General features: G+C 37.5%; 1 protein-coding gene across 3 annotated transcripts in view; it reads right to left on the bottom strand.

Annotated features, from left to right (window-relative positions):
- Nucleotides 1-20,503, bottom strand: part of csnk1a1 (casein kinase 1, alpha 1) — a 38,119-nt gene that overhangs the window by 7,018 nt on the left and 10,598 nt on the right. The window contains exons 3-10 of one of the 3 annotated variants that reach the window (XM_030145488.1): nucleotides 15,987-16,113; nucleotides 14,450-14,548; nucleotides 8,766-8,849; nucleotides 5,262-5,401; nucleotides 5,005-5,083; nucleotides 3,790-3,864; nucleotides 2,431-2,537; nucleotides 961-1,109 (exon numbers count right to left, since the gene is read on the bottom strand). In XM_030145488.1, the coding sequence (XP_030001348.1) occupies nucleotides 961-1,109; nucleotides 2,431-2,537; nucleotides 3,790-3,864; nucleotides 5,005-5,083; nucleotides 5,262-5,401; nucleotides 8,766-8,849; nucleotides 14,450-14,548; nucleotides 15,987-16,113 (860 nt within the window). The remainder of the gene's footprint in view (nucleotides 1-960; nucleotides 1,110-2,430; nucleotides 2,538-3,789; nucleotides 3,865-5,004; nucleotides 5,084-5,261; nucleotides 5,402-8,765; nucleotides 8,850-14,449; nucleotides 14,549-15,986; nucleotides 16,114-20,503) is intronic. The other 2 variants (XM_030145489.1, XM_030145491.1) reach the window with 2 other exon arrangements.

Here is a 20,503-nt window from a genome sequence, read left to right as displayed (position 1 = left end):
CATTCTAGTACTCCTGTTTCCTAAACTAAAACAGGACTGAACTTACCACCATCTAAAATGGGTACGACACCAACTACGGTTAAGTGCTGGTTGTATGTATTACTTTTTTTTTTTTTTTTTTAAATCATCAATTAAGCTCCACATGTTTCACGGGACATTTCATTCAGAAAAAATGCTTGGCAATGTTTAAACAACCTGTTAAAAATTAACTTTTCTTTTGATTGCAAAAACATGTCCTTGAATGTTTATGGATTGACAATTGTTCCAGTTGTAGTGATATTTTATATCCGTTTTCCTCTCTCATGGATCTGACTTTATGGTTGCCACTGAAGGAGAGACTGTGGCATCACTCTTTCCACCATCCTTAAATGACTAATATTCCTTTGGGAAACGACACGTTATCCATACATTAGACACAAGGTGCAGATCCTAAACATCAAAGTGTAAGAGCACAGGAGAACAGGTCTTACATACAGAAGAAGAACCTTAAGTATACTGTTAACATGATCTGGTTTAGAGAAGAAGGTTAATGAAGAGACTGCAGAGGAGTTGGAGTGTGTTATCAGAGTGAGTTGGCCAGCATTAAAACAGTATTACAGCGAATAGAACCCATTGTCCAGCCCCAACAAAGGAACAGAAGAGCATTGCAGCAAAGTTAGTAGTCAAATTCCCCAAGGACGTCTTTGCTTCTGCAAGACAGACCAATTGTATCAATTTGTCTTTTTCTTTTTGGATTTTCTGTTCTGCCAGTGTGCCTCCTCAAACTAATAATACTGTTCCATTCCAACAGAATGAACAGCTTTCTTGCTTTTTATTTCCAATTTGTTTGCTTTTTAAAAAGGGACACTGGGTTGTGGGTAAGGGAATAAAGCTAACTCTAAATGTTCTGAATATGGTACTGAATGAATATATGAGCAATTGGTGTCTGTAAAAAACGTCGCTTGGCTGTTTGCTACTAACCTTTCATGTTAGGCTTGGGTTTGTCAGTTTGCTTGCCTGTGGGGGTTTGTGCCTGCTGGCCTTGGCCCCCGGAGGAGGCCCCCTGCTGGGCTGCTTTCTGTTTCAGCATGGTCCAGTCGAATGTGTAATCATACTGGTGGTTCAGAGTCCTACAACACGGTAAAACACATTATTAGTATCATATTTAATGCAGTCAACAATGCAAGAGAAAAGTGGGGGCAGCCAAATGTGAGGAAGGGGTGAAAAGAAATTGTCAAGAAAAAAGCTAATGAAGGGAATAAAATAAACTACAGATCTGAGAATCTGTGGGGAGAATAAGAACAGTGGGTTATGGAGAAAGAGCAAGAAAACATTGACTCCCTTCAAAACCAAATGTACAAAGAAATGTTATTTTCACAATACCTGGCTCAAGGAAGGGTATGATCATTATTTGGATTGTCAGGTTGTTCTATTGTATGGTGTGTGTATATAAACATGGGGGTGCAGACGTGTGTGTATAGCGGTAGACAATAAACTGGTGTGTATGTATGTGTGTATGTGACTATATGTGTGTATGTAGATGTGTATGTGACTGTATGTGTGTATGTATATGTGTATGTGACTATGTGAGTGTATGTAGAAGTGTATGTGACTGTATGGGGGTACAGGTTGGTAGGGGTGTGTTTATAGATAATCACAATCTTAAGTTGTATATCAAGTGATTCAGCACTAACAGTCTGAGGACTGGAATTAGGGGGTAGGACTGGATAAGCAGTGGCTTCTTCCTACTCCCTTTCAGGCACAACAGTTCTTTTTTTTTTCTATTACTTGATTTTTTGTGTATTGTTTATCATTATTATTATTATTTTACTATTGTTTTATTTTTTATTTGTGTATTGTTTATTATTATTTTATTTTTGTTCCATATGTTTTGTATTATGTCTGTGTCTGAAATAAACTAACCTAAAACCTAAACCAAATCCTTTTTTAATGTATAGAATAGCCTGTGACCAGTCAAGGAGGTAACAAAAATCTGTGCTCTCAAAAGAGTAATTCATGCTCTTTACTTGCCAACATCTCAACACCATGCTACAGCCTTGTTCTTGAGTATGAATACATTTTAGTGAGGACTGCTTGGATGCAATAGTTTTCAGTTTCATCAACCACGTTCAGTATAATTTTATTGTAGAGCCAAAACTTTTTTTGGCTTCCTACGTTCACAGCATATTTGTTTGTGCAGATACCCAAGTACTACATCAATTCTAGGTCTACATCTGGTCAGGTGCAGTCCAAAGTGTTTCTCTGAAATTCTTCTTTGTCATGTGTACCTAGAAACTAGGAGTGTGCACAGAGCCTGTATGAGAACACCAGATATTTCATTTTGTTTTGAATCTGAATAAATCACCAAGTTCATCCACAGGAATTCAAAATTGTGATTTCAAGTTTGAATTTTTATTTTATTGATTAGCCAGATGACGTTCATGGATCTACCTGAAAAGGATGCGGAACAGTTGGCGCAGATACATGTAGTCTGGAGCCTCTTCAAAGCGCAAGCCACGGCAGTAATTCAGATACATGGCAAACTCTGCGGGGAAACCCTTTAAAAGACAGAGAGAGGGCACAGTGATGAGTGAAAACAACTAGATGGAATTATCTCTGATTTCACAAGACTAAAAAGTGGTACTTGACAATGATCTCAGCTTAGCTGCACAAGATCTGCTCACTGACAGCATCAGGATCAGGTAGTTTAAGTTACAGTAGTTTACACATTGTTTACTAAGAAATATTAAGTGGTGAAGTAGTTCTGGTTTATTAACAAAATTCTGATAAACATGGAAACACAAAAGACAAAAAACCAACAGGCATCAGTTCAATACAAATGCTAAAATACTCCAAAGACAAAATGACAACAGACAGAAGTACTATACATACCCTTACATTATATGTCAGGAGAAATTAAACATTATTAAAAGGACTCTATGCTTTTCACTGTGTTTGCTCTACTGCTCCTACTTTGTTATTAATTAATGAGATAAGAGCCTTTCCCTCCTCTCAAAGTATGTTGCCATATGATGAATCTTGATTTTTAGCCATTTTTATGTGAACTCTTAATTAAAACTATATGTTTTATGTACAATATCAAGAAATTACTACAACAAAAAATGCTCAAAAATTTAGGCGCAAATAAAAAGAACTTTAAATAAACCCTTATTGGTAGGAAACGAGTGGAGAAACATTCACATATATATTACAACAAATAGGTTGCATTCGAATCTCTGCTGAGGAGGAAAAGTCTCTCAAGAAAGAGATCTCTATTTTGTAATTTAAGCATTTTTCTTCATTTTCAGAAAGCAAAAACTTGATGAATTCGATATATTGTCAAGCTTGTCATTGAACTGTTTTGTGAAGCTTTCAGTAGAATAATTACCTAGTATTTTCTGCATGAAGTTTAACTACAATCAGGTGACTGTTGGTCAAGTCCAGAGTACTCTTGTCAAATTTTACTTCCCAAATGCTCGGACTACTTTAACGTCTGAATCATGTAATTCACAAAAACATTATCCGTCAGATTTTTCTTCACCTGATTTGTGTGAGGGAATAGTAAATATATCATGACCACAGAAGAGCCAGACATCTTTCTCTATATATATTTAACCTTATGCAGCAGGCTCTTATCTAGACTGCAATGTACCTTAATACTTGTGCTGACCAACAGAAATGTTACTAGTGTCAACCTAACAAAACTGGTGCTGCAACAGAAAAATGGGCTGCTCAGACAAGAAGGTAACATGCTGTATCATGGAACAGGGCTTTTGTGTAAAACAGTCATGGTGTTTCATCTACTCTTACCTTACAGAGGACCTCAACAGGGGTAGACATCTTCTTCTCTGAGATCTTCTCATACTTCTGCTTCTTGGTGGCAGCCTGAAGAACATGTACAATTTGAACAATGCTGCTTGTAACACAGTACCACTAAACATTTGTTCTACACTCAGACATTGATAACAAACGCTGTATCTTAGGATACAAGCAATGTTGACACTGCAGCACACTGTGTGTAGTAGGTGAGATTAATACCAATAAATGATGACATTAAACTTAAGCTTTTCCACTTGTTCCAGTAGTGTCTGTGTCAACTATGACCTATTGCACGCTCTTCTGCCAGCATGAATATGATGACAGAATCACGCAACTGTAGGCCAAGTTCCAAGACAGGGCTTCCCTGGGTTAGTGGAGGACTTGGGTTTAGTAATGGCTTTTTGAACCTATACGAGTACAGTCCAACACTAAAGTGCAGTGCAGTCCATACATTTTCATTTTCACACATAACAGACATGTCCTACTTTTAAAAATATTATTTCTCTTTATACAAACACCATCTATTCAGGCTAATATGGTATCATTTCTCAGAATGGCACAGAAAGTTTTATATTGTTAGGGAAAACCCTGAATAGTAGTAGTGTCCACCTGATATTCTTGACTTAATCTAGGAAGTCAAGGAGAAGGCCGCAGTCATAAACTGGGCCATGGTTAATGTGACCATAAAGGACTGCTAATTCATTTCCACCAGACTTTGTAGTCTTGTGCTACAGCTGACTTTATGCTTTGCTTTTCCACAAACAATAGATTCTGCCTTCTCCTTAGGTATTAACATGTGGACTTGAACCATAATTTGTATATTAAGATAGACAGAGTGACAGCTACCCAAATGTTAAGCCAACACATTTCATTTAACCTTCCATACATAAAATTGCACTGAATACAGGGTGAAAAATGGCAGTTCCTCCCAAGTGTCTTGTTTCCACAACTGCTGGATGGAGCTGAAAAACACCTGTGGCAAATACAGATTCTTTTGACCTGTGAATGGATGGTGACTCATACAGTTCAAAAGACAGATGTTGTAAGGTCTATTGTACCATGTAAAAGGGGTATGAGATTCCCACCAAAGAGGTCTATAGTGTGTACTTTTTTCCCAGTTACAAGAAGATTAAACCCCATCAGTAACCAAAAAGACAAGGAAAAAAAGACAGATGTGTTCAGAGCCCAATAACCTAGCTTCCATACCTTTAATCCCTGCCAGGGTAGACTGGTTCTGTTGAAGTACATCAGCACATAGCCTAGTGACTCCATGTCATCACGCCGACTGGAAACAAAATGTTACTTGGTGAGGACAAATCATTGCAGGTTTTAGTCATTTAACGCATACCTGACATGGAAATTTTTAGCTTCAATGATACCAAAAACAGGATCAAACATTCCATTTTTATGGTTGTAAGACTAAACTGAAAGACCTTTAGAGGGAAATGTAAATGTGTACAGACCTCTGTTCAATGCCCAGGTGTGCATTGATGGAGGCATAGCGTGCTGTGCCAGTCAAGTTCTTGTCTTCTCTGTAGGGGATGTGTTGTCGTGTTCGGTTGTCTCGATACTTCTTTGCCAAACCAAAGTCAATAAGGAACAACTAAAGAACAATAAGGAGAGAGCACACCAGAGTTTTCTGTCAGCCGCACGTCACCAAGGATCCTTAAATTTCAAGTTAATCAGCAGTGAAAATGTTCATGTCATTTTAAATACTTCAGCTGTTGGAGCTGTATAAGTCTTGGTGTAAAGCAACTAAGTAAGAAATGACTCAACTGTAAAAGTCCTTTGTGAGATTAACATGTTTAAGGGCACAAAAATCATACAAACTCTCTTTGTCACTTCCATTTTGTTTTCAGTACCATGGTGTAAAAAGACAACTTCCAGACATACTTGGTGAAAGATGCATTAGAAGTTAAAAAACATCTCAACAATCCAGCGTATTATTGTTGGTCATTTACTTTTTAAGCAAGCATATTCTAAATTGTCATTTGAAAATGACTTTAAAAAAAATTAAAATTAACAAATGCCAACAAATGCAGAGTGATCAAAATATAAGCAAGTGAGATTTCGCACTGGAATTTAATCATAACTGGACTTATCCTCCAAATGAGTGGCTGTGTGATTGCTCACTTTCCTCTGCTGCTCAAAATCAAACTTCCTGGCATTATTTAAGATGCACTTGTGCTTTACAACCCGTTACATAGCTGCTTTCCAAATCCTACAAGCTCAGCAGACTACCGTTGGCATAGGCTTTTTAACAACTATGCCACCTGAATGCTAATATACATATTAACCTACCTCTTCTTACAAGCATAAAAATACAAGTATCCAGCTGATTTGGGGGCCAGTAGCAAGTGTGCATGTGAGGATAAAAACAGCTTGGTGGTGCAAAACATGCTAAGTTGAGGGCCCTGCATTGTGTCAGTGTCAATACCTCCTCCAGGGTTAACGACAGATCCAGTTGCCAACTAATTGCCAGCCAATGATTGCCAAAGAAGTCACTGAAAAGCAATGTGTTACTGGTTTAAATTAAGTCCGGAGAACATACCTCTGCAGTGGGAGAACGACAGATCAGCAAGTTTAAACTTGGCTTGACTGAATGTGACACAACACCTTCCAGGATTCATGCTGTGCATACTGCTGTTATTGAAAACAACAAGAGTGCACAATACAGAGTCCACAAAGTCTCCAGAACAGCAACATTTTAGGGATTAGAGAAAAATGGTACAAAAGGGATCTACTGAAAACGTGTGCAATAAGGTAAGTGTGCATGTAAGCAAGTCTACAAAATCTGTCCTATGTTGTTTCAAATGTGTCCAAAAACTGCTGCAATCAACTACAAGAACAAAGAAAAAAGTCATGACGTCACAACAAAGTAAAAGGAGCAGAGTGCTGTTAAAGTTCTAGTGCAACAATTTATTTACCAATCTGTAAAAGGCAAAACTACAAAAAGAGCATAAGTTGACAAATTCCTGATACTCTTCTCTACACATATATCCCAAAATCCACTTCATTTTATAAACCTACCAAAACTTAAAAACTCACAATGTTGTGCAGTATTTGAAATTCCAATGCCCGTTGACAACACAAGGTACAATCAAACTTGACCATACCAAACAAACAATCTGAACATCTCAGTCAGCATTTTTAGAAATTCAGACAAACCCCAGGTGTGAATATGGTACTTTTTGGTGTTTGACTTCACTACTTATTATGCGGCCAACCTCAGGAAAATATTAACTTCTGCTCAGCTTCAGTTATTTACTCTTCCGAGACTGTAAATAAGACTAAAACGCATTTATGGTGCTGCCAACAGTAATTTTCATTTACAGAATTTCACCAACTCATGCACAAAGCCAGTGCAATTTATATAAACAAAAACAAATTTCAGTTAATACATTACAAACAGAATTAATGTTTGGACAGCAGAAGCAGAAAAAGCAGCACCCAATATCAAAGGTTAATTCCTGGTAAAGCATGTGACAGTTGGGTTAGCCTGAGAACAGCGCAAGGAAACTTTAAAAAGGTAAATAATATGCTTTCATATGGCGTATATGTTTAGTTTAGGTTCAAAACTATGAACAAAACATTTTTAAATACAAGAACAAGAAGGTTGTTCTGCCAGATAAAGCTGCTGAATTCATTTTGAATTCCATGATATTAAAAAGGGAAATTTCACAACAGTTAAGTCGAGCTGAAGCATTTCAGGGACAAAAGGTTCCTCAAGGGTCTTACTACTATGGAGTGAAAATTTAGTACATGAGCAGTTACATAGGTTCTAGGTTTAAGAGGACTGTCAACAGTAGTTTGCAAAAAATTCAACAAACCCTGGCTTTCAGTGCCACCATTTTAAAATGCATCCACAAGACCGTATTTTTTAATATTGTACCCCAAATCGTCACATACTCCACTGTGCACTACACTGTCAGCCCTTCAAAAAAATAAATATATTGAAGTATTTATCCAGTGACCAAACATTTCATTTATGGTGAACATTTTTAAAAATTGAATATACTCTGCATAGACATAAAACATTTAACAAAGCGTTAAACACGCAGTATGTTTTTTCTTTGGTGTCTGTCATTCAAAATAAGAAAAAAATGCCACCACTTCTGTTATTTCACAATAAAAAATATTAACTTTTCACACATTGTGAAATGCTGTGAGCAACTAATTTCAGCCACTGTGAAGTAACTCCATAGAACTGCTTAACAACTTAAGTCACATCTCATATTGTAATGCAAAATCAGGTTGGACATTTTCATATCTAGCAAAATAGTGGCATTAAGGTTAGCTTAAATTTGGGAATATGGAACGATTGACAGGTAACTCCATGAAAAGAAGGTACGTAGAATAAATTATAAAAGTCTAAGAATTTGAACACCATTTGATATAATGTAAGGATACAACTGTACAAAATGTACAGCATAGGTAAATCTGTCTTTAAATATTTTAATGAAGAAATATAACATCCTGTAATTTAAGTTAAAACAACTCCTACATGATCATTTTTATCGTCATCAACAGCAATCCTCCAGAGGATTAAGTGATTCGGAAAATGAATTACTATTATTACCATTATTCAATTAATTTTTTATTTATGTATTTATTTTAATTTTGTATTTTAAATGAAAGAATACCACTATCATATTTCTCATCTGTCATCAAATAATGTAGGGACAAAGGTTTTCCTTGATAGGAATGACCATAAACTGAATTACATTCCAGTTGGACTGGTATTTTTACTCCTCTCAGGCCAAACATCACATGAAGACAGGAACTGGCCTTTAAAGTAGGCTAAGAAGCAAAGTTTAACTCTGGTTCGCTTACATTTCCTTGGGTGAAATGCGTGCAAGATGGGTCCTGGTGGTCTAAATCACTTTAAAAACCAGTGTAAGTTAGGTATGATTGCAAAGCGACAACTGCTGTTTGTGAGGCAGCTGGTGTTGTGGTAAAGGTCACACCTGGTTTAATCCTGAGAAAGATGGGTCCTGAGAAGAGCTAACAGCCAAGCTTCTTTTCCTCTTCCCCACTGACGAGTCTAAGCACTAGGGTAGACAGTAGAGGGGCAGGGGTCAAAAATCACACAGCCTCTATCCACCTTCAGTCACAGTATACATGAGTACAACAGACACTTCACGTTGTACTCATTGTTTGCTGCCATCGACACAAATAACAGTGTCATACACAGCTCCTAAGTATGTGTATCAAGCCTGGGCCTACAGAGGCAAAGAAATCCACTTGAAACCTTTGTTGTACAGATGTGATCATTCTGGCCATCAGTCCTGAAGAAACCACATGACTGTGGTTATCTTACATTAGGACAACGGTGGAAAGATCAACCCTGCACAGCAAGAAGCCCAATGTGTAAGCATACATATGTTGAACCTTCAATATCTTGTCTGACAGTGACAATAAAGGCCAGTGCAGACAGGCAACACCATGGCTCAGAGAAGACCTGGGGGTGTGGGGGCGATGGGAAAGAGCCCATGGTTGACCATCCTCTGCTAGCCATACAAAAGGGCATATAAAGTATCTGCAAAGTAAGGCTCCAAGGCGATATAACCTGAGGAATACATTCCTCAAGATGATATTTTAACCAAGTTGCACACAACACTCTAAATAGGAAAGTTACCTAGTTAGGTTTAGTAGTTGAGAAAAATAGGTCCTAGGTCTGAACTCCATTTTCTGTGTGAGAAACTACGATCAAAGCTTCACCAGTACAATTAGACAAGAAAGAACGGACTACTTCTTGCACAGGCATTTTAGAAACCATCAAATCAAAGTCCACACACACTCACACGAGTAAAAACTACAACTACAAATACTTGTGGGGTTACATAACGGGCTGCAAATCAATGGTCCCCAAGAAACAGCAGCATGGCCTCAGCATAAAACTCTGCACAAATAAAAGCTTCAGGTCGGCCCTTCATACATCACAGACATTCATTCTAGGACCATGTTTCCTTGGTTGTAGATCCCTGCATGAATCTGGAACAAAGATCCATGCCACATCCATACTACCAATCAAGCACAAAAGGCAGTACTCAGCCCTGACCTAACTGTGCAGTGGGATTTCAAGAAGTAATGGAAGTCTGAGATTAGGAGGAAAACCTGGCAGCATTGGCTAACTAACAATGTTAGAAAGTAAGAGTAGATCTCCCCAGATACCAAACAAGGTTTAGATCCTCGTGCCCTGACTGCAATCCAGATTCAGGGTTGGGCTATGTGGCATAAAAAAGTCACTTTTTTTTCCTGTCCTACAGATGATTCACACTTCTCTCACACTTAAGTCAATCTGTCTGAAGAAGCTCAAAAAAAAAAAAAAAAAACTTGAGCCACTTAAGTAAACAACCACAAAAAGCAGCACTTACAAGGGTGCTCAAGGTGCATTACTTGTTAAAAATACAAAGGATTTTGAGTAAAATACAGGAGTATATTTGCAATAAATATATTTTTAAAAGCAGTATTGAATTTTGCATTTTGTTTGGGGGGGTGGGAGGGTGTAAGGAATAATAATAATGAAATCAATTACATTAGGTAACATGAGATGTGTCACACTGCTTACATTTGGTAATTATACCAATTCAAAGTCCCAAGGTGCTGAAATAAGGATTTTAAGAGAAAGATTTTAGATAAAAAACAAAAACTATGACCCCACTGTACACATTTTCCAGGGTTCTAAATATATGAAATGTAATGAAGAATTAGATTAGAATTAGATGCCTCTTCAGAGGTTTTCTGTTACACTACGAATTGAAGACAAGCGACAACCAAGAAAAGAACGAGGGGAAAAAGAGAAAAAGAAACTAGACTAAATATTTTAGCTAACATTCTAAATAGTGAGAGATTATGAAGGTTGTTCACATCATCAAATATGCACATTATCAGCTTGACTTCATTTCTTTCCATTTCACTGATTTCTTAAACAGTCAAATAGCGGTCATATAAGTAAATACAACAGAGAGAAAAGGAGCAGTATCATGTCTGCAGTGGTTGTGACTGAAATAGAGGAATTACTTAGAGATTTGTTTTAATAAGAAATGCTTGAATGGCAGTTGAAAAGTAATTAATATAATATATTGGTATTCTGGAAAAAACCTCAATAACTCTCAAACAATGATGAGAACACAAAATATAACCTTACTATATGCATTATAAAAGTGACACAATACACAACAAAAAAGACAAGTTTCAAAAATCATTTTGTTCAAACACATATACACAGTTCTGCCCTTTCTGCTTTTAGTACTACGTATTCAAACATGACCAACAAATTAAGCACCACATTCTGCCTTAATGCACCATCAGAACACGTGTTGTCTGGTACTACATGCACTACAACTTGTCATGTAACTGAGAGACACATTTTATGCATGTAATCTTGCTTTAAAATTAAATAAGTAGCAAAATAAAAATAAAACAACATTTGTGGTAAAAGAAGTTGCAAGACATGCATCTTAAATAAGTGGCAGTAAAATAACTTTCTCATTGAGTGACTACAATACTGAGTGTAAATTTGACCTTGTGTGGAATGTTATGAAGCTATATCTGTGACACATATGCTAGTACTAATCTTGCTTCTATTTAAATATGAGGGGACATAACTGAAAATGCTCACTACAACTAAAGCATTGATCGTACATCAGCATGGACACAGATAGCTGGGACTCAACAAGGACATGATGCACAAGTTCACCTACACATAAGCTGACAACCTTTCAACAGCAGCCAGGGAAGTTCTTTTGATTGTTGTGTTTGGCTGAACAGCAGAACAAACAATGGTTTTGTTAAACAACTGCTTAAAAAGAAGTCCAATGAGGGGAATAAAGTTGTAGATGTCTACATAAAAGAAGAGACCCTCAACTGGCCATGAGGGCCTTTATACTGTGACCAAGAACTACAGAGGCACTATAGAGCAGTGGTCCCCAACCCCTGGTCCCCGGACCGGTACCGGTCCGTGGATCATTTGGTACCGAGCTGCAAAGAAAAAAAAATTCTGGTTAATATTAAAGCTATTTTTTCCATTAGTCTTGCAGAGATTTATTTTGAAAAGCAGCCGTTTCCGCCCTTGCCTCACAACCGCTCTTGACTCTGGCGCACCATTTCATTAATCAGTAGTAACACAAGCTAAAGAAATGAGCCAAAAACTAAATTCACTGGAGAACTTTTTCTGGGAAGAAACGATGGGGCTGCAGAAGGATCACAGACTGCCTGCAAACAGAATGCTACATTTTTAAGGAAATATCCCAATTCCCGCCTAAGTTGCAGGTTCATCGCAAAAGGTGACACACAAGTGCAACAACTATGATGCGTAATTTGCTGTGACCAACTAGTTAATGAGCATGAAACCCTCAAAACTGCTTTGGCACATCGATACATGTTTGAGACAACTTCAAACCTCTTTGCATTCTAGTCTAACGCCACAGCAGAATATGTGGATCTCACCACAAAAGCCCTGAAAATCCTTCTGTTTCCAACCTCATATCTTTGTGTGGCTGGGTTTTCCGCGATGACAGTTACCAAGTAGTAGACTGGATATACGGAACACAACTGGAGTGTTGGTCTACCATCACCCCCAGATGGGACCGTCTAGTTGCAGGGAAACATGTCCAGGGTTCCCACTGATTCTGCATTATGGTGAGTTGATATTATACTGCAGAATCATTGTAACTGCCTGATATACAGAGTAATTGTTTCAGATCACATGCTCTGAACTGACAAAGGTTTTTGTTATTGGAACCACCACACCTTTACCCGGTCCGCAGAAAATTTTCATGCATGAAACCGGTCCATAGTACAAAAAAGGTTAGGGACCACTGCTATAGAGTATCAAATGCTGTACATATCTTCAGGTGATCTGCTATTTCAATCTGCTATATCAAGGACTCCAGCCAACCCATGGCCAACTTGCCTGTACATTTTGTATCTGAGTTACAGAAAACAGCATCTACTCAGTATTCTGTATTAATGGCAGTATAAAAAGAAAACCCAAAAAGCAAGTTTTGGGACCTCCTTAAATCAGTAAGCCATGGGGAAAAATGTAAAATTGTAATACTTTGCTATACAGCTCTAGACTGTAGCTGAAACTAATAATACTTTAGTGTGGGTTCACAATCTGATTACTTTCCTGGCCAATCTTTTACTCTTTAAGAAAACATTATAAAATGATAAATTTCACACAGCTCAAAGGAATTTTCTTAGAGTTCCAACATCCAACAGTCCAAAACTTGACGATGTATTTCTGACTCATGTAAGACAAAACAGGTAATTGCTGAAAATGACAGTTTTTTTGCAATAGTTCCCAAATAATCAACTTTAAGTGCACTTGAGACGCACAAACCTGTGACTCCATGAAATGCCCCATCTCCCAATGGCAGAAGAAGCAAATAAAAATTCCAGGCACTGATTTTTCAGTTTTTTGGTCTTTACTTGTAGGTAATTATTGTCAGCCCTCAAACTAATACATCTGTAAACATTTGTTTTCCCATCAGTTAAGAGTGGAATATTAAACACAAAATAATTCATTTTCTTTGAAATGAGGCCAGCCCCATTATGGGTCAAATAAATATCCCGTGCTTTAACTTAACCAAAAGTTGCCTGTCTGCAAGGGCTCCAAATACAGAATATTCCATTTTAAATTCAGGCAACTTGATCATACAAACCTCTGACCAGATACAAACAAAGTGCATCACAAAAAAAACATCATTTGGATCATTTTGTTGTGTGGGTAACATTGTCCAGCATGCAGAATCTGGATCTCCAGGTTACACCTTCTTGCAACCTTGTGTCAACTATATAAACAAGGTTTAATTCCAGTCAATTTCTATACTTATGTTTTGTCACTAAATCATATGCTACAAATGGTATCGTCTGTGTGTCCATAAACTTATTTGACTTATTCACGCAGAGCTCCACTGTTGCCTGAAAGCACATCAGCAATCACCGCAATAGCTCACGTTACATCTTTACAAACCAGAAGAGAGCACTAGTTTTGAGTAAAAATGGCCCCAAAGTCTTACAGCAAACTGTAAAAATTATTTATCATCTACTGCTATGATTTTTTTCTTTTTTTTAGCTTAAGGTTAGCTCCTCAATAGTAAGATTATGCTGCTGTTGATATGCACTTGTATTCTACTCATAACTTGTTTACCTTCTTTTCTGGCTGCCATGTACACCTGTCCTTCAATTTTTAAATGTTTAAATGACGCTTGAAATGATTCAAATGGGAAATTAAATACCTTCAATAAATGAGTATTGTCTTTATAGCCACTCTACTGAACTAAAATGTCTCAAAGTTACAACAATTGAAATACTGGAAGATGATAATACATACTCATTTTGGCACTCTGACTGTTTTGGATTTTATCCAGTCTACGTGAAGCTGGGAAAATGCAAAAAGTATAGGAATATGAAACTTTGCTAGCTGCCCTCTCTTCCTTAGTTATTTCTCCATCAGGGTAATGAACAGCAGCATAAGAATGCATTTACAAAAGCACAGTCAGTCAGTCACCTGGGATCAAGACTATGGATTTAGGAGGCTATCCTAATGTAAAAAATAAATAAATAAAAAAGAAAAATCTGCCAACAGCTATGAAGAGTGCTGCAATGATTCTACTCAGAGGATGTATAGGATTTTTATTCTTACCTTGTTACAGTGACGGCCGATGCCCATGAGGAAGTTGTCTGGTTTGATATCTCTGTGGATGAAGTTCTTTGTGTGTACATATTCAATTCTGCTGATCATCTGAAGATGGAAAGAAGACCACAGTTAGATGATGAATATTATACAAAAGTAAACTTTTGTGTCCCTTTTTACCCTCCTAAGCATGATTTGAGGATTTACCATGCCAATAAGCTGACCTACATGTCATTAGACTGTAGGACAGGGGTGTCCAATCCTGGTCCTTGAGGGCCGGTATCCTGCATGTTTTCAATGTATCCCTCTTCCAACACACCTGATTCAAATGATAGGTCTATCATCAAGCTCTGCAGAAGCCTGATAACGACCGTCAGGTGTGCTGGAAGAGGGAAACATCTAAAACATGCAGGATACTGCCCCTTGAGGACTAGGATTGGACACCCCTACTGTAGGAGACAACAAATGAAAAAGTATGTGGAGCGTAACAATACCACCGCCCGGTTGCACAAAACTTAAAATGAATATAATATAATGAATGTGCTTAGAAGTCAGATCATGCTAGTCAGACACATGCTAGCAGACTGGATCCAGATCCTTGTGAACTGACAGCCCAGACCGGTAATCTGCTGTCCCACTTTAAACTACTGTTACATGCCTACAGTCATGAATCCATTTCCTAATAGTTATCCATTTTTGTTAATATCTGAATTCTGAGTCTGAGTTATTGGCAGAGTATGGATATCAAATATTTAATTAGGGGAAGAGAAAATTTTTTATCCACGTCATTTCAGCTGAAAATCCCATGATACAATGAGTCACAAAGAGGCAAAATCTTTCAAAATCAGTTTAGTCGTGATTCACCAATCTGCACTAGAAACTCTGTATGAACAAAATGTTTTCATTTACCATCACAATTATTCTGAAGCAGTTTTCAGAGTTTTGAATCAAGGTTGCAGTCTTTTGTTTCACTTCTTTGAAATTTTGTGATTAAATAAATGTACCTGTTTTTAAGTGGATTGGACAGTGACCATCAATGGTAAAAGTAGAAATGGCCCAGGCTAGCTAACACCCTCACAGTTGTGAACACAGGATGGCAATCCAAGAGCCTCTTCCAGCCCAAGAGGCCGAGTGCAAAATAACACTAAACTCTTATTAAAAAAAAAACAAAACAAAAAAACTAAACTAAATGATTGTGGATAAGGATATCAAAACAAATAAAATGAACAAAATAAGAACTCTTTCACAAAAATGATGGGCTACAAGTGTTGTTTCTTATCTTGATGTGTAATCCAGATAGACAAGATTTTACAATTTACATATGTTTTACACTCTTTTTGTCTTGTTTTCTTGTGTCATATTTAATTTGTCTTTTATGAATAAATAAAAAACAACAAACTACTGTCTAGGATGCTCTCTGTATAAAATGCTGGTGACAGGAATGAGCCACTATTTTGCAGCTTTCTAGGATGGGATTGGTTTGACAGTCACAAATTTTTTGCTACTTGTAAATGGCTAAGTGAACAAAGCTATATGTGTCACTTACCTGGTCCGCAAGCATAAGGACTGTCTTCATGGTGAAGCGACGAGAGCAGAAGTTGAACAGGTCCTCCAGACTGGGCCCAAGCAGGTCCATGACTAGGACATTGTAGTCCTTCTCCTGGCCATACCACCTGGTTAGACACAGGTTTATATTTTTTTATGTTCTTTTTCATTTTGCATGCCATTTTTAAATGCTACTTTGTTTTGGTTTGTTTTATTTCCCTAGTTATATTATTCCATTTCAATTTTTATACTTATACTGTTATACTTATCTTAAATTCTAGTGGCATTCAGTGTGGACGGCGAAGTAAGATTTTCATTGTATAGGGAAACCTGTTTCTTTACTGTACACGTAACAATAAAATGCTTTGAACCCTTGAATAGGAGTTGTTTGGGTGAGTTTGTGGTCACTAGGATTGCATGTTGAATGCAAAAAAAGTTTAACTGTGCATTCATACGGAACGTGCTTTTAAACCTGTATGTTTATATGTAAAAGGAAAATCATTTAGGTGGATATAATAATACTTTCGTGCCTCCAACGCATGGACACATTTGAGTATTGTCAAGTAAACATATCAGGCAAACACAGACAATACCAAAGTAAGTACAGTCTTGTTAATATCAGTCATATTACTCCATCTAGTCTCCTTTTACTCTTTCTTCACACATACTATGTTTCGACAGAGCTCACCCTACAAACAAAGCTCATCCAATCAATATTTTTTCCGTTTTTGCTGTCCAACAACAGAGTAAGTATAAAAGCATGATTCAGTCATGGCTCACAAATACTACACCTTGACCAGCTGTCATTTCAAATCTGCTGCACAGTAGCACTACCTCATTCTACAATCAAAAAACCATCTGACAAAATTCACATAAATCCACATCAACAGAAGTTGTGCTGTATGTTTGAGCCACACTATTCAAAGTCCTTCAGCTTTGTTCTGGTTCCACTATGCCCTTAATTTCCTTGTTTGCAAAGGCTGAGATTTCACAAAAAGTATTATCATTTCAGTGTCTTGTCAGGTACTATTGCACATGTAGGACATATCAATAGACAGAAGAGCACATTGGAACAGTTCGAACACATCCATCTTTGATTTTTTTAACAATGATGTAAAAGTCTTAAGGCTTTCCATTATTCTGCCAGATTAAAACACTGGAGAACCTTCTACTGCAACAATCACAAACAACACTGTCAATAATGCATCTCCTCTCTGGGTGCAGATGGCTCACTGAAGAGTTACAGACTGGAACGCATCTGCGACCACTATGGGTCACATAAGGAGGCAGCTGTTCCAGTGCAGAAAGAGCACATGCTGCATGATTTCCATTGCTACAATCAGGGTGTGCTAGTATGTTTGGGAAGTCACACATTCAGTCTTGTTGATGTCCAATTACTTCTCTGGTGGAAATAATCCCTGACTTCACAAACTATTAGACTCCAGTGTGGTAGCATATCACAGCTTGGGAAAAAAACAACTAAAATAGCCATGAGACGTTGTCTGTCAGAGGGAAACACATAAAACCCATTTGTCTAATTATGCAAGACCACCCTGTTCATATTTGCCGGTTTGTACACAATAGCTGAGGTGTTTTGTGTTCATCTGTCAGTGTATAACACAAAAAATGTGTAATACCGAGGAACTGTGATCTATATTCTTCAACTTTATTCTCCATGCTCCTATAAATAGATGATCACAAAGTCTCTTCTGGATATTAATAATAATGGCAGTTACTTGAAGAATATTTCCCATTATAATACGTCAATTATAAAAATGATAAATCACATTTTTTTATAGGTAAGGGTAGAATCCTGTCTATTGCAATGACCTCAGCCCCTACACTAGATGCAACCCAACTTTACTGGAGACAGCTTTAGGTTACTGTACAGATTGTTTATAGTGAGTGCAGATGTCAAACAAGCTGTTGCACCTTTGATAATCACCATTTCTCTCAGTCTTCCTCTGCTGTTAATGTGAGGACACACACAGACTCACAGTGGGGGATGCTAGATAGTGTTCTCTCCTGTACAAATGCCAAGGTTAAAGTTAAAAGTTAAAGCTTTTGGTACAGCTTTTGGATTGTTGAACAGTTAGTTCACTATTCCTGCACTTCATGCTGGCTGTGTGCTTACAAAGGCAAACACATGGTCAAATATGTTGCATTTGTGACTTTATGTTTCACAAATGTTTGATGATGACTGGGTTGCACTTGCAACCGGAGTAATGTTTAATAAATTCCATGTCATTGTGTGGCATGTGTGTGGACCTGAGTCGTCCCCCCCCCCCCCCCCCCCACACACACACACACACACACACACACCACTAGAGTAGAAAAATAGAAAAGATCTTTATTGTCGCTGTTACAGGAACAATGAAAATCATTATAGCATCTCTGTTCTGTTTTGTACCTCCCTGGACAAAATCTGAAGTGGTGGACTGGTCAACAGCAAAACCCATTATCCAAACAATTGAAAAAGTAAACTGAGCTTACGAATACCCTGCCCTGTCGCAAAACACTTTGCCCCTCCTGCTCTCATACCCTACCTACCCAGGGATTCAGTTTGAGTCTTAACTTTCAAATCTTTTCAAGACTTCTCAAAACTTTGTAAAAATTAAAGAAAAAAAAAAAAAAGGCAAATAGTGGGACAAAGGCACATGTAAAGAACGTGTGTGAAATTTGAAAAGAATCGGGTGAATTGGTTGCACAAATTAAGTTGAAATTTTCAAAAATGTGTTCAAAATCCACACATTTAGGCCTTATTCAGCCATGAAACCGGGCACTGCTCCTCTTCAAGTGGTAAAGAACATGTGTATCAAATTTGAAAAGCATTGGGTGAATAGTCTCCCTGGTACATCTATACACACCCGCCAGCCCAGAGGGTGAGGGTATAACAATAATAATTACATTGTTTTATTTAGTAAATGGACTGCACTTGTATAGCACATTTTATGCACCTTCATGGTGCCCAAAGCACTTTACAAAGCCTCACATTCACCCATTCATACACACACTCATACACCAGTATTTGTTATCATTATTCAAAACCTTATGTTTAAAGAGCCAAAGATCTTTCTTTTTGCTTTGGGTTCAGAATCACCTGGGCCTGAGGATAAAATGTCAATAAAGGATATATTTATATGTGATGATAATTACATTTATCACAATACATATATTTTTTTAATCTTGATTTTTGTTCTTTTTCTTCTAAAAATCACCAAAAATGTTTCAGTGCATTTTTGATTACATTTGACTAAAGGTACAAAATTAGCCTTGAAGAAAGAATGACATTAATCATGATTAACAATAAACAGATTTGAAAATATTCATCACAATAAACTTGTAGCTCCGTTCAAGCAAGATGTGGTCACATTTGTCCTTTTTACACAGTGTCACTACCAGAGCTTTCTCAGTCTTTAAGACATTTTAAAACCTTTATTTAACCAGGGGAAAAAATCCCATTGAGATTAAGAACCTCTTTTTCAAGGGAGTCCTGGCCAAGAGGCAGCATGAAATACAACACACTAGGGATGCACCAATATGAGTATGAGGCATCGGCTCCGACACTCAGTGTGTGTACTTGTACTCGTAAAAGATATCTGATACAAATGCACCGATACCACTTATGGCCGTGTGACATTCACAGTTCAGTGCAGCAGGTATGTGGTGTTGGAATAATGTGTGGGGAGTGCGAAGAGTGTGGTGATTTTTCAAAATGAATGACAGTAATAAAAGTAACGCTGACTGCAAGTAATGTTAAAGACACAGACAGATACGGACACAGTGTTCTGTCCGTCCTCTGCATACATTCCATCCGTTTTCCAGGTCCTGGCAGATGCGACTGCCGCCAGCAGAAGTGAAAACGAAACTTATTACTCATTTATCTTTTCTCTACCTGCTGAAGCTAAGCTTTTAAACCTTACTAGCGGAAACGCTGCAATATTAGTATCACAGTAGTGTTGCCTCTGTTGTCTCCATGTTTGTTATTACTGACTTTCTTCTTCTCAAAAAAACTTTACTCTTCTTTGTGGTATTTGTCCAGTATGGTTAATTCAGAGCGGCGCCCCCTGGTGGATTAACTGAGAAACGCTCATGCCAACGCATTAAATGTCAGTAACAGCACTTTTTTCCAGTCAGACTAATGACAATGACAATAAAGCACATTTACAAAAAGAACTAAGAACCGGAATGGGAGTATTAAGTACTCGTATCAGTACTCCATATCGGCAAGTACTCAAATGTAAGTACTCGTACTCGGTCTGGAAAAAAGTGGTACTGGTGCATCCCTACAACACACAGTTACAACATAAATAAATTTCCAGGACAAATCAAACTATGAAAAACAAGTGCAGGATAGTTAGTCTCTAGCACTTTGAGTTTGGACTTTGCTGTGTGTTTACCGTTTCAGAACAGAGCAAGTTTATCCAATGTTTTATTTTGAAAGAGTGTAAGCTGAATCTCTACAAAACTCATTCCACCAGAATGTCATATTTTCATGTATTATTTCCATCTGGGTTA

Source organism: Sphaeramia orbicularis, chromosome 10, assembly GCF_902148855.1.
Source record: "Sphaeramia orbicularis chromosome 10, fSphaOr1.1, whole genome shotgun sequence".
Lineage (NCBI taxonomy): Eukaryota > Metazoa > Chordata > Actinopteri > Kurtiformes > Apogonidae > Sphaeramia > Sphaeramia orbicularis.
This window is presented reverse-complemented; position numbering and strand designations above follow the sequence as displayed.